Genomic DNA, 12,156 nt, shown 5'->3' on the forward strand with positions numbered 1-12,156 from the left:
CCTCAGTGTGCAATGGCCCAGAGGCTTCCAGGACTTCCCAGCCATGAAATCCACTTCTCCCATTCCATTTTTATTTCTCACTCTGTTTCTCGCTATCATACAGCTTAAAAATCATTACCAAAAAATTACACTGGCAAATATGTGTGTTATTATTACTGACCTTCTTGTTGTTCCAAACCTGTATGACTTTCTTCTGTGGAACAAATAGATATATATTGTTGAAGAATCTTCATGCAGGGCATTTGACCATTATTTATAGCTACTATGTTTGTTAAGCACCAAAAATAAATGAAATAAAAAATAATAATATAAATAGTCCATACTACTCGTGTTCTATATTTCAAGTCTTCTGAAGCCATACAATAGCTTTGTGTGAGTATAATTTAAAGGAATATTCCTGGTCCAATTCAAGCTCAGTCAACAGCATTTGTGGCATAATGTTGATTACCACAAAAATGTATTTCTACTAGTCCCTCTTCTTAAAATAGTTGAAGTTACAGTGAGTCACTGTAACTTCAAGTCAATTCTTGGTGGGTTTAAAGACATACATTTGATGCTTATAATTTTATAAAAGCACTTACATTAATTATTCTGTTAAATCTTGTCTATTATTTGGGCTGCAAAGTTGTTTAATTTGTCATTTTAGGGTTTGTTGACATTTAATCGTCATTGCAACCAAGTTGTAAAATTGGCTATTACTTTATCACACTAAAATCATGTTTGCATGCATATTGTTTGTCTTGTCTATACTTGTGAAAAAGTGACTATTTTAACATACAAAAATTCGCCCCATTCATTTTTATTGTATGTGCCTCACTATAACCCAGATTTCTGCTTTTGTAAAGAAAAGAAACTACAGTATGATACTTGTGTACTATATTTCAAGTCTTCTGAAGCCATACAATAGCTTTGTGTGAGTGTAATTTAAGTCATTATTTAATGATAATCTTCCTCTCCGGTGAGCAAACCGGTTCGAGTCAGTGAGTTGTTTCTTTAATGAATCAGTCCAATTCATAAATGAATGAGTCAGTACAATTCATGATAAATCCAGTTTGTGAACAAAATGTTAAGTTCAATTTGTGAACGAAACATTCGCTGTGTCCGATTTGCGAACTAATCTTGCTGTTCGATTTGTGAACGAAACATTCGCTCTGTCCGATTTGCGAACTAATCTTGCTGTTCGATTTGTGAACGAAACATTCGCTCTGTCCGATTTGCGAACTAATCTTGCTGTTCGATTTGTGAACGAAACATTCGCTCTGTCCGATTTGCGAACTAATCTTGCTGTTCGATTTGTGAACGAAACATTCGCTCTGTCCGATTTGCGAACTAATCTTGCGGTTCGATTTGTGAACGAAACATTCGCTATATTATAAACTGATATTGAATGGAAATGATGAAGATTCGTCAAAAAAATTTATTTTGTGTTTAATGGAAAAACTAACAGCATACAGGTTTGGAACGACATAAGGATGAGTAAACAATCTTTTATTTTTAGGTGAACCATCACTTTTATCTCTTGTAACTCTCTGCACTGATCTCTTAATTAAACATGCTGGTCTTCTCATCTACTCATCTACCTCTGAATCTCTGGCAACCACATCTGCTTTAACATTTACATTCAATAGCAGTAATTCAGTCTCTTGTCCTCTGTTCTCTCCTTTCACATGTTTCATTCTCCCCCTCTCTCTCTCTCTCTCTCTCTCTCTCTCTCTCTCCCTTTCTCCTTCAGAACAGAGATCCTCCTTGATTATTTTGTAGCCCACTCCAGTTGGAAATTCTCCATTTAGCCGACACATATATTATCCCAATAATTTGCTTGTCAGGGGTAATGTTTAGGGAGAGAAGAGCATGGTGTTTCTATTAAAAGACCTCCACGGGATTTGTTCAGTTTGGAAAGAAATGTCAAATAATAAACATGAATATATTAACATCAACCCAGATTTTCTGAGGAATCATTCATGTCTAAACACAAATGTGCAGGACGATTTACCTTCTGAAATGTAATACTTGGGTTTAGAGGTTTGTTCAGACCCCTAACCCCAAGTGTGGGCAAAAGTAATAGTGATGCTTGCCTTTGCAAGCTCCAGTAATGAGTCCCTTTTGGCAAGGTGGTTTCATTGCAGACACCACACACACATAAATAAGCACACTCGCTCAGATCCAGGCTAACCCTGAGCAGTTATTTTTACTGCACTGTTACTTTGAGTTAAATCTCATGGCGTGCAAATTTTCATCCTAAATATTGTTTTGTCACACCACAGAGAAAAGGACGGACAAGTCTGCTGTCTCTGGTGCCATTCGCCTTCAGATCAATGTAGAAATTAAGGGTGAAGAGAAAGTGGCTCCTTACCATGTCCAGTACACCTGTCTACATGAGGTACAGCAACTCCGATACAATAGGATCTTAAGCCACACTGGGTGGGATGTCATTAGTAAATGTCACTAACATGTTCTCCTCTCTGTTCTTCCTCTCAGAACCTTTTTCACCACATCACAGATGTACTTGGTCAGGGTGCTGTGAAGATCCCAGATGCCCGTGGCGATGATGCATGGAAGGTCTATTTTGACGATGTGGCGGAAGAGATTGTGGACGAGTTTGCAATGCGCTATGGGATTGAATCCATCTACCAGGCCATGACGTATGTTTTGGTCCACCCTTTATGTTTGTATTTCAACATGACCCACTTTATGTTTTCAGTTTTCGGATCACAGTCGAATAAAATCACATTTAAAGCCTGCTGCAAATGCATCCAAGACACATTTTGTGTGATTGTATATCTCAGGATGTAAATGCAATCCAGTTTAAGAGTTTCCAGATACTATCTGGATTCTAAACGCATGTTAATGACAGGTGTAAAGGGGATCTACATTTAAACGTATTCATTTGTCAGACACTTTTATCCAAAGATAAAATGTATACAAATTTGTATATAGGTATGTATGTTTCCTGGGAATCAACATTGGTGTTGTTAGCCCCATGCTCTACCAGTTGAGCTACTGAAATGGTCAACTTTTCATTTGGCAACATCAGCCTATTCCACAATGTTCATGCTAATTTTTAATTGAAGTTCAGTTTAATGCAGCCCAGTAACTGTTTATAATGCATTGTCCCTGTGCAGACTTCAAAGTTAACACTCGCCAAGTGCTTAATGCAAGTAAAAATAGGTTTTGGTGAGTAAATAAACTTACCAGTTGCTCTCCAATTGACCGGTAACATACACTGTATAATATGTGGTTTAAATCAATTTTAAGAATGACAGTCTGACCCTGACTGTGAGCAATTCGAATCTGTCATGACTTGCACGTTCTCTCACAACTTGGAAAATTTGCCATCATAAATTTATCTTGTATACCTAAAGTTTTGCCCTACTTTACGCTGTGTGTATAATTAATAATAAATAAAATGGATGCATGCAAAATAAAGGAATAAATGTGCACAGTCTTCTCTGTGGCTCTGGCTGGATCTTGGCTTGGCAAGGGCAATATCGAAATGAACTACATAGGGTCGATGGGGTCTCTGGATGTTAATGGCTTGAGTATGAGTCAGTCTCAGCCAGGCATCAGGACTGTGAGGAGATGCTCATTAACAGAGCACATTACTCACATTGAGGAGCCACAAGGTCAGATAGAGCAATGGCAGACACATCTACACATCCGCGGTGATTTAACTAGGCCTCTCTCAAACAGACCAAAGCAGACCTCTCGTGGAGAGCCATTGCCACTGAGTGAGAGCCAAAAGTGTACAGGTTGTCTCAATTGATCATTTGTCTTGTTAAATTCATTTCATTGCAAAGCCCTCTGCAAACTCTTTTTCTTGCTGTGCACAAGACACTTAATAGGGTACACACTTTAGTGTCCCGTTCATTTTGAAAAGCATTGGAGGCACAATTGTTATTTGATAGGAGAACTATTAGATATGTTAGACAGTTGCATGAAATAATCACATTCACATGACATGAAAAGTAAATACTTTAAAAACACATGCTTGTAGAACCCCATTTTCTCTTTCCATTTTCAAGTGTGGACTGCATTTGCCAAGCTCAAGTTATTAGCCAAGTTGTAGTAAGTACCTCAGAACGACTGTATAAATGTGTAGAGCAGCAAAATGATCTTGTGTCTTCTCTGCCTTTATTTATGCAGGCACTTTGCATGTCTCTCGTCTAAGTATATGTGTCCCGGGGTCCCTGCTGTGATGAGCACCCTGCTTGCCAACATCAACGCTTACTACGCCCACACCACCGCATCTACCAATGTCTCTGCTAGTGATAGATTTTCTGCTTCCAACTTTGGGGTATGTTCAACATTTATAAAGCAAACAGATAGTAAGCATCACTTGTATGTCTTAGCTAGGATTGGTGGAGTAAATCATGTTTGTTGTTTTACTAAGTTGTTTTAACTAAGATGTTTTGACAGTTTGCTACACATCTTGGAAGATCTATTTTTACACATTCTTAGGGAATGGAGCTTTAATCTGAGCTTTGAATCAGAGTAAAAAATGTATCAAACTTGAAGCATTACTGTTTTGTTGTGTTTGAACAAATTTCATGTTTTTTTTTTTTTTTTTTTTTTTTCATTTCTTGTATTTTTGTTTCTTTTTTATTTGTTCCTTGTTTTTTGTGTGTTTAATTTTGTGGTTGTTTTGTTTTTTGTTTCTTTTTTATTTGTTCCTTGTTTTTTGTGTGTTTAATTTTGTGGTTGTTTTGTTTTTTGTTTATTTTTTATTTGTTCCTTGTTTTTTGTGTGTTTAGTTTTGTGGTTGTTTTGTTTTTTGTTTATTTTTTATTTGTTCCTTGTTTTTTGTGTGTTTAATTTTGTGGTTGTTTTGTTTTTTGTTTATTTTTTATTTGTTCCTTGTTTTTTGTGTGTTTAATTTTGTGGTTGTTTTGTTTTTTGTTTATTTTTTATTTGTTCCTTGTTTTTTGTGTGTTTAGTTTTGTGGTTGTTTTGTTTTTTGTTTATTTTTTTATTTGTTCCTTGTTTTTTGTGTGTTTAGTTTTGTGGTTGTTTTGTTTTTTGTTTATATTTTATTTGTTCCTTGTTTTTTTGTGTTTAGTTTTGTGTGTTTTTATGTAATATTAATTAAACATTTAAGCATAAGCCTTTAGGTCAATAGTTTTATAATTTGATGAGAAATGGAAATACAGTTTTTACTCAGAGTTTATGCATTTCTTTGTTTTCTTTTTTTTATTATTATTATTATTATTCAAAAGCCAAATTTAAAAAATATTTTTTTGTTAAGAATGATAAATTATAAGCATTTAACTCCTCGTGAATTGTTAGAATGTCAAAAAATTATTTCAGAATATTCAATCCTTATTATTTAGATGCATAGAGCTCAGCGATTGAACCCTTATTCTCAACTGAAGCTCCCAGAGTGGAAAGGTAGTTCGGAGTAAAGCTTGATGGAATCAGTTGTGCAATAAGTCTCAATTATAAATCATACTGCTTAATGGAGGAAGTAAAAGATGAATTACGGAATCAAAACTTTGAGTGAAGCACTCCTAATGTCTCTCATTCTCTCTGGCAATGTCTTTTTTCTGCATTTTTTGTTGAATGAGTTGTCTGCAGATACAGACACAGTCTCAATGTGGAAGCACTAAATCATTTTAGCATATTCAAGCTGTTGCCTGCAACAAGGAAATAGTGCAAAATCGAAAGACCATTTTGAAAATGGAGAAAAGTAGTTCAATATCACTGTTATAGATTAGAACACTTCAGCTAATTGCAACCTATTTTTATTGTCACAAAGATGGTACAGTTGTTAATGTTATTATTTTGTACCGAATGAAACATAAGCTTGTTAATACCGTTGTGATTAGAATATATAAAAACACTCCTGGTCTGAATTGAATTTTATTGCCTTTTTTGCATTTGGAGGGATATTTCACCCAAAAATGACAATTCTGTCTTTATTTACTCACCCTCATGTGAGCCGACAGCAGCATAAACATTCTGCCTTTTTTGCGTGCCACAAAACAAAGAATCAAAGAAAGTTGGTTTGGAACACATGAAAGTGATTACATTTTTAGTTGAACTATTCCTTTCAATGTTTTCTCTCAGAACGTGATGTAGCGGTGTATACTTCATATGTGAAACTTTTCATTTAAAGCCATAAACTCATAGCCAAATCTACTTGCTTTCAACAGAATTTTTTCCTGACTTTCTACAATGTTCCTGGATGACTCTAAATCTTCTAATATTTTTCTCTTCTAACAGAAAGAACGGTTTGTCAAGCTGTTGGATCAGCTGCACAATTCCCTGCGCATTGACCTCTCAATGTATCGAGTGAGTTTTGGTGGCTTGAGCTGACTTTTCCCATTTACAACCTATTTAAGGTCATAGTGTTGATTCTCCTTCTTTCTCATCCCTTTCTCAGAACAACTTCCCTGCTAGTAATAAGGAGCGTCTACAGGACCTCAAATCTACTGTGGACCTTCTGACCAGCATCACCTTCTTCAGAATGAAGGTAAAGAACGAAAACAGTTTCAGGAGTTCAAGAAGGAATGCTCTTATTTTCCAGAAGAGGTTATTTTGTCATTATTCCAATAAAGCACAGATTATGCACAGAGCAGTCACCTACTTATAATCTTTACCGCCTCATGTTGGACAGGTTCAGGAACTGCAAAGTCCCCCGAGAGCCAGTCAGGTTGTGCGAGACTGTGTGAAGGCCTGCCTCAACTCCACATACGACTACATCTTCAACAACTGTCAAGAGCTGTACAGTCACCAATACCTTCAAACTAGAGACGTGGTTAGAGAGTCAAGTTCCTCCTCCTTCTAAATGACTTGTTACCCTTTACTTTTAAATGTAGTTTTATTTTGAATTTGTTTTTATTTGTACTAATTTAGACATTAGCTTTTACGATTATGCCTACTAACCTCAAAGTGATACAACAAAGATGATTCAGTCTATTTTTCTTGTTACATTCGAAATGACATAATGATTTGAATATGTTCAGCTTTCTGCTGTAAATCAATCAGATGATTTATGTTTTCTGATGGGTTCTGTCAGAATAAAGAAGAGTGCACCCCAGAAGATCAGGGCCCGAGCATTAAGAATTTGGACTTCTGGCCCAAACTCATCACCCTCATAGTATCCATCATAGAGGAGGACCGTAACTCTTACACTCCCGTGCTAAACCAGTGAGTGTGCGCACGCATCTGATGTTTATGGGTCATTCCTGTTCTGCAGAAGCTTTGAGCTCTGGAACTTCAAAAAGAAAAGAAAATGTTTTTATTAATAACCAAAGGATTTCTGAAGTTTTATCAAATAGGATTGAATGTTTTAGAGTGAGACAAACCAACTAATACCACAAAACTTCACAGAATTCATAAAATCCACAGCTAATACTTTAATGATTGTTTGTGCTATTGTTTTCCCACAAAAATGATGTCACTTCAAGGAGGGTGATGTCATTTAGCAAGGCTTTGGTTAGTTATAGGGATTTTACCAAAAATAATCAATTTTATTTTATAATTAATGTATTATTATTATATATTTTTTTATTTATAAACACTACTGGTCAAACGTTTGGAGGTCACTTGCCTGAAATGTTTCTCATGATCTTAAAAATCTTCTGATCTGAAGGTGTATGATTAAATGTATGAAATTCATTTTGTAGACAAAATATAATTGTGCCACCATATTAATTTATTTCATTATAAAACTAAAATTTTATTTAAAAAAAATAAACATTTTTGAAATGGATGACTTGGACTGAATAATGAAGAAAAGCAGCCACTAAGTGCCCAACATTATAGATGGGAACTCCTTCAGTACTGTTTAAAAAGTATCCCAGGGTGATATCTCAAGAAGTTGGTTGAGAAAATGTCAAGAGCACCTGCTAAATCTAGGCAAAGTGTGGCCAGTTTGAAGATGCTAAAATATGACACAGTTTTGATTTATTTTGGATTTTGTTTAGTCACAACATAATTCCCATAATTACATTTCTATTATTCCTTAGTTGTGATGACATTTCTATTATTCTAAAATGTGAAAAAAAAAAATAATAATAATAAATAAATATAGAATGAGTATGTGACCCTAAACTTTTGAACGGTAGTGTGTATGTGTGTGTGTTATATTTATATATATATATATATATATATATACAGTGAGGAAAATAAGTATTTGAACACCCTGTTATTTTGCAAGTTCTCCCACTTGGAAATCATGGAGGGGTCTGAAATTGTCATTGTAGGTGCATGTCCACTGTGAGAGACATAATCTAAAAAAAAAAATCCAGAAATCACAATGTATGATTTTTTAACTATTTATTTGTATGATACAGCTGCAAATAAGTATTTGAACACCTGAGAAAATCAATGTTAATATTTGGTACAGTAGCCTTTGTTTGCAATTACAGAGGTCAAACGTTTCCTGTAGTTTTTCACCAGGTTTGCACACACTGCAGGAGGGATTTTGGCCCACTCCTCCACACAGATCTTCTCTAGATCAGTCAGGTTTCTGGGCTGTCACTGAGAAACACGGAGTTTGAGCTCCCTCCAAAGATTCTCTATTGGGTTTCGGTCTGGAGACTGGCTAGGCCACGCCAGAACCTTGATATGCTTCTTACAGAGCCACTCCTTGGTTATCCTGGCTGTGTGCTTCGGTCATTGTCATGTTGGAAGACCCAGCCTCAACCCATCTTCAATGCTCTAACTGAGGGAAGGAGGTTGTTCCCCAAAATCTCGCAATACATGGCCCCGGTCATCCTCTCCTTAATACAGTGCAGTCAGCCCTGTCCCATGTGCAGAAAAACACCCCCAAAGCATGATGCTACCACCCCCTGCTTCACAGTAGGGATGGTGTTCTTGGGATGGTACTCATCATTCTTCTTCCTCCAAACACAGTTAGTGGAATTATGACCAAAAAGTTCTATTTTGGTCTCATCTGACCACATGACTTTCTCCCATGACTCCTCTGGATCATCCAAATGGTCATTGGCAAACTTAAGACGGGCCTTGTCATGTGCTGGTTTAAGCAGGGGAACCTTCCGTGCCATGCATGATTTCAAACCATGACGTCTTAGTGTATTACCAACAGTAACCTTGGAAACGGTGGTCCCAGCTCTTTTCAGGTCATTGACCAGCTCCTCCCGTGTAGTTCTGGGCTGATTTCTCACCTTTCTTAGGATCATTGAGACCCCACGAGGTGAGATCTTGCATGGAGCCCCAGTCCGAGGGAGATTGACAGTCATGTTTAGCTTCTTCCATTTTCTAATGATTGCTCCAACAGTGGACCTTTTTTCACCAAGCTGCTTGGCAATTTCCCCGTAGCCCTTTCCAGCCTTGTGGAGGTGTACAATTTTGTCTCTAGTGTCTTTGGACAGCTCTTTGGTCTTGGCCATGTTAGTAGTTGGATTCTTACTGATTGTATGGGGTGGACAGGTGTCTTTATGCAGCTAACGACCTCAAACAGGTGCATCTAATTTAGGATAATAAATGGAGTGGAGGTGGACATTTTAAAGGCAGACTAACAGGTCTTTGAGGGTCAGAATTCTAGCTGATAGACAGGTGTTCAAATACTTATTTGCAGCTGTATCATACAAATAAATAGTTAAAAAATCATACATTGGGATGTACAATAAATTAGGATGTACATTTATTTGATGAGGACGTGAAAATGTACTGCATAGTAGGAACCATCTTAAAGCATAGTAGGAACCATCTTAAACACTCTGTTTAACTCTGTTGTCCTACTTTCTGTTTGTGTTCTCTCGCAGATTTCCTCAGGAACTAAACGTTGGGAAGTTGAGCGCTGAAGTCACGTGGAATCAGTTCTCTCAGGATATGAAATATGCCATGGAAGGTCAGTTACAGTGAACACAGGTTTGCTCCATTGTTTTAGTACATTTAAAACTAACTAAGTGGAGACCAAACATCTGTGCTTTTGTACTGTCTTTGTGTGTATTTCCACATTGTGTACACATATGCTACATAACCATCTGGCCATGGATACATTTCATTTATTGTTAACATTGTACAGTGTAAACATCAACAACGTGTTGCATTTATTCATGCATGAACATAGTCTAGCATGAATTGTCGTGCTGGTCCATGCTGGTTTATTCAGGATAGTGTTGGTTTTCTACTGGTCTAGTTGGAGGACCTGCAGGGTCGAAGTCTTCAAAAGCCATACGACTGCTTTCTGTGAGGAGCAGACTGAAATTAATGTTGTTATTCAACTATAATCTTCCCCTCTAATGTATTCCTCAAATCAAATATGACGGCACTAGACACGCTTTGTTAGGGATGACGTTTGGTGTCAAATGCTGCATTTTTTAGTCCATTTCAATGCTCTCCGCAAGGGAACATTATCAGTGAATAATAACTTAAATTTCAGTCAGTTCCTCACACAAAGTTATCATATTTGGCTTCAGAAGACTTTGTATATAGCGAATAAGTCATATAGACCAATTGTTTTACATTTGTATGATGCTTTTATTTCTTTTTTGTCATTTTGGAGCTTGACAGCTCCTGTCCTTTTTCACTTCCATTATATGGAAAGGAGAAGCCAAGATGTTCTTGAGAGTAACCTCATTTGCCATCTAAGAGAGGAAGTTATATGGGTTTTCATTACTGTTGGCAGAAGTAAATCTGTAAATTATGACTAATTTTCATTTTTTAACTATTCTTTAAATAGTCCTTTATATTCAGGTACCCACTCAATTTTACTCCTTGTTATTTGCTCCTCAGAACATGAGAAACACAGACTGTGTAAGAGCGCAGACTACATGAATCTGCACTTTAAGGTCAAATGGCTCTATAATGAATATGTGAAGGATCTGCCAGCCTTCAAGGGAGTTGTGCCAGAATACCCCACGTAAGAGTACACTTTATCATCTCAACCAAACATATGCAAAAGGACAAATGTTTTGGATGTTTGTTGATCTTGCGTTTTTGTGTTTTCCAGGTGGTTCCAGCAGTTCGTCTTGCAGTGGCTGGATGAGAATGAAGACGTGTCTATGGAGTTCATGCATGGAGCCTTGGAGAGAGATAAAAAAGATGGAGTAAGCTGTTTTTTCTGCATTATCTACAGTACCTCTAATAGCCTGTTATCTTTCCCAGATTTTCATAATTGAGGTGTTTCTCACGAGTACAGTGGACCCTTGTGCCATAAACGATGCATTTTGCCATTCAAAACCGTCTAGCAGTTTATAAAATCGCCATATGCAAGTACTTCAGTGCAATTATATTTAAGGACTTGAGTACAAAGACACAACACAACCTTCCTAAAGCATTGGAAATTGCATCACAGAAGGAACATTTTACAAGGTTGCTAGGCAGCAAGAAAGTTGGAAGTGTACACAGTAAACAGAGAATAGTGAAAGCAAATGGAAGAGTTCATTGATATACGTTGATTAGAGAATCATAACATACCTATGACGTTGTGCAACACTATGCATCATGCAAAATGTCAGCAACAAATGGGTTCAAAGCTTTAATTGTTTGAACTGTTTTGTTGTTTCACGTGCATAAAATGTGGGTAACCACCTAATTCGAATGCAAGTTCCAAGTGTTGGGGAATGTTTACTTTTTTCCACACCTGACAATGGCAGGTGAATTGAGAAAAAATTTCTTACCATCCTTAAACAGTTTTTTGCATTATTAATTTTTTTTATTTAATTTGTTTTTAATTGTTATTATTGTCCATGTGGCAATGGATTTATTTAACTGTTCACTGGTCAAATAAATAGACATAAGACAATGCAAAATACGGTATTTTTAATTATTATTTTCTTTTTTTTATTTGGTCCTTTTGAGAATGGATTTATTTAACTGTTTTATTGCATATTTGTGACAAACAGCACAGGTAAAAAATAAATACAAATAAAATAATAATAATGATGCAACATAGTATTTTGCATAATTTTGTATTTATATTTTTTGACAATGCAATTATGAAACTATTGTGCGTTTGTGACAGTGCAGGTCATTTTGGAAACCTTTTGGAAAATTAATGGAAATGTTTTTTTATTATTTTTATTTAACTGGTTTATTGTATGTTTGTGACAGTGCAGGTAATTGTCACTCTCAGCATCATATATTATCATATATATCATATAGAAACTGCATTTCACAAAAATAAAAAAAAACATCAGAAAGGGCATTTAGTCAACATTGCCTGAACGATGTGTTTCTATCTCCTCT

The 12,156-nt window shown here is 36.2% G+C and overlaps 1 protein-coding gene across 2 annotated transcripts in view; it reads left to right on the top strand.

Moving 5' to 3' along the window:
- Nucleotides 1-12,156, top strand: part of LOC127636016 (protein unc-13 homolog B-like) — a 125,758-nt gene that overhangs the window by 88,100 nt on the left and 25,502 nt on the right. For both annotated transcript variants that reach the window (XM_052116373.1, XM_052116372.1), the window contains exons 18-27: nucleotides 2,265-2,380; nucleotides 2,479-2,642; nucleotides 4,144-4,294; nucleotides 6,220-6,288; nucleotides 6,380-6,469; nucleotides 6,614-6,754; nucleotides 7,016-7,146; nucleotides 9,729-9,814; nucleotides 10,702-10,828; nucleotides 10,919-11,015. In XM_052116373.1, coding sequence (XP_051972333.1) covers nucleotides 2,265-2,380; nucleotides 2,479-2,642; nucleotides 4,144-4,294; nucleotides 6,220-6,288; nucleotides 6,380-6,469; nucleotides 6,614-6,754; nucleotides 7,016-7,146; nucleotides 9,729-9,814; nucleotides 10,702-10,828; nucleotides 10,919-11,015 — 1,172 coding nt within the window. The remainder of the gene's footprint in view (nucleotides 1-2,264; nucleotides 2,381-2,478; nucleotides 2,643-4,143; nucleotides 4,295-6,219; nucleotides 6,289-6,379; nucleotides 6,470-6,613; nucleotides 6,755-7,015; nucleotides 7,147-9,728; nucleotides 9,815-10,701; nucleotides 10,829-10,918; nucleotides 11,016-12,156) is intronic.

This window comes from Xyrauchen texanus, chromosome 43 (genome assembly GCF_025860055.1).
Source record: "Xyrauchen texanus isolate HMW12.3.18 chromosome 43, RBS_HiC_50CHRs, whole genome shotgun sequence".
NCBI classification, from domain to species: domain Eukaryota; kingdom Metazoa; phylum Chordata; class Actinopteri; order Cypriniformes; family Catostomidae; genus Xyrauchen; species Xyrauchen texanus.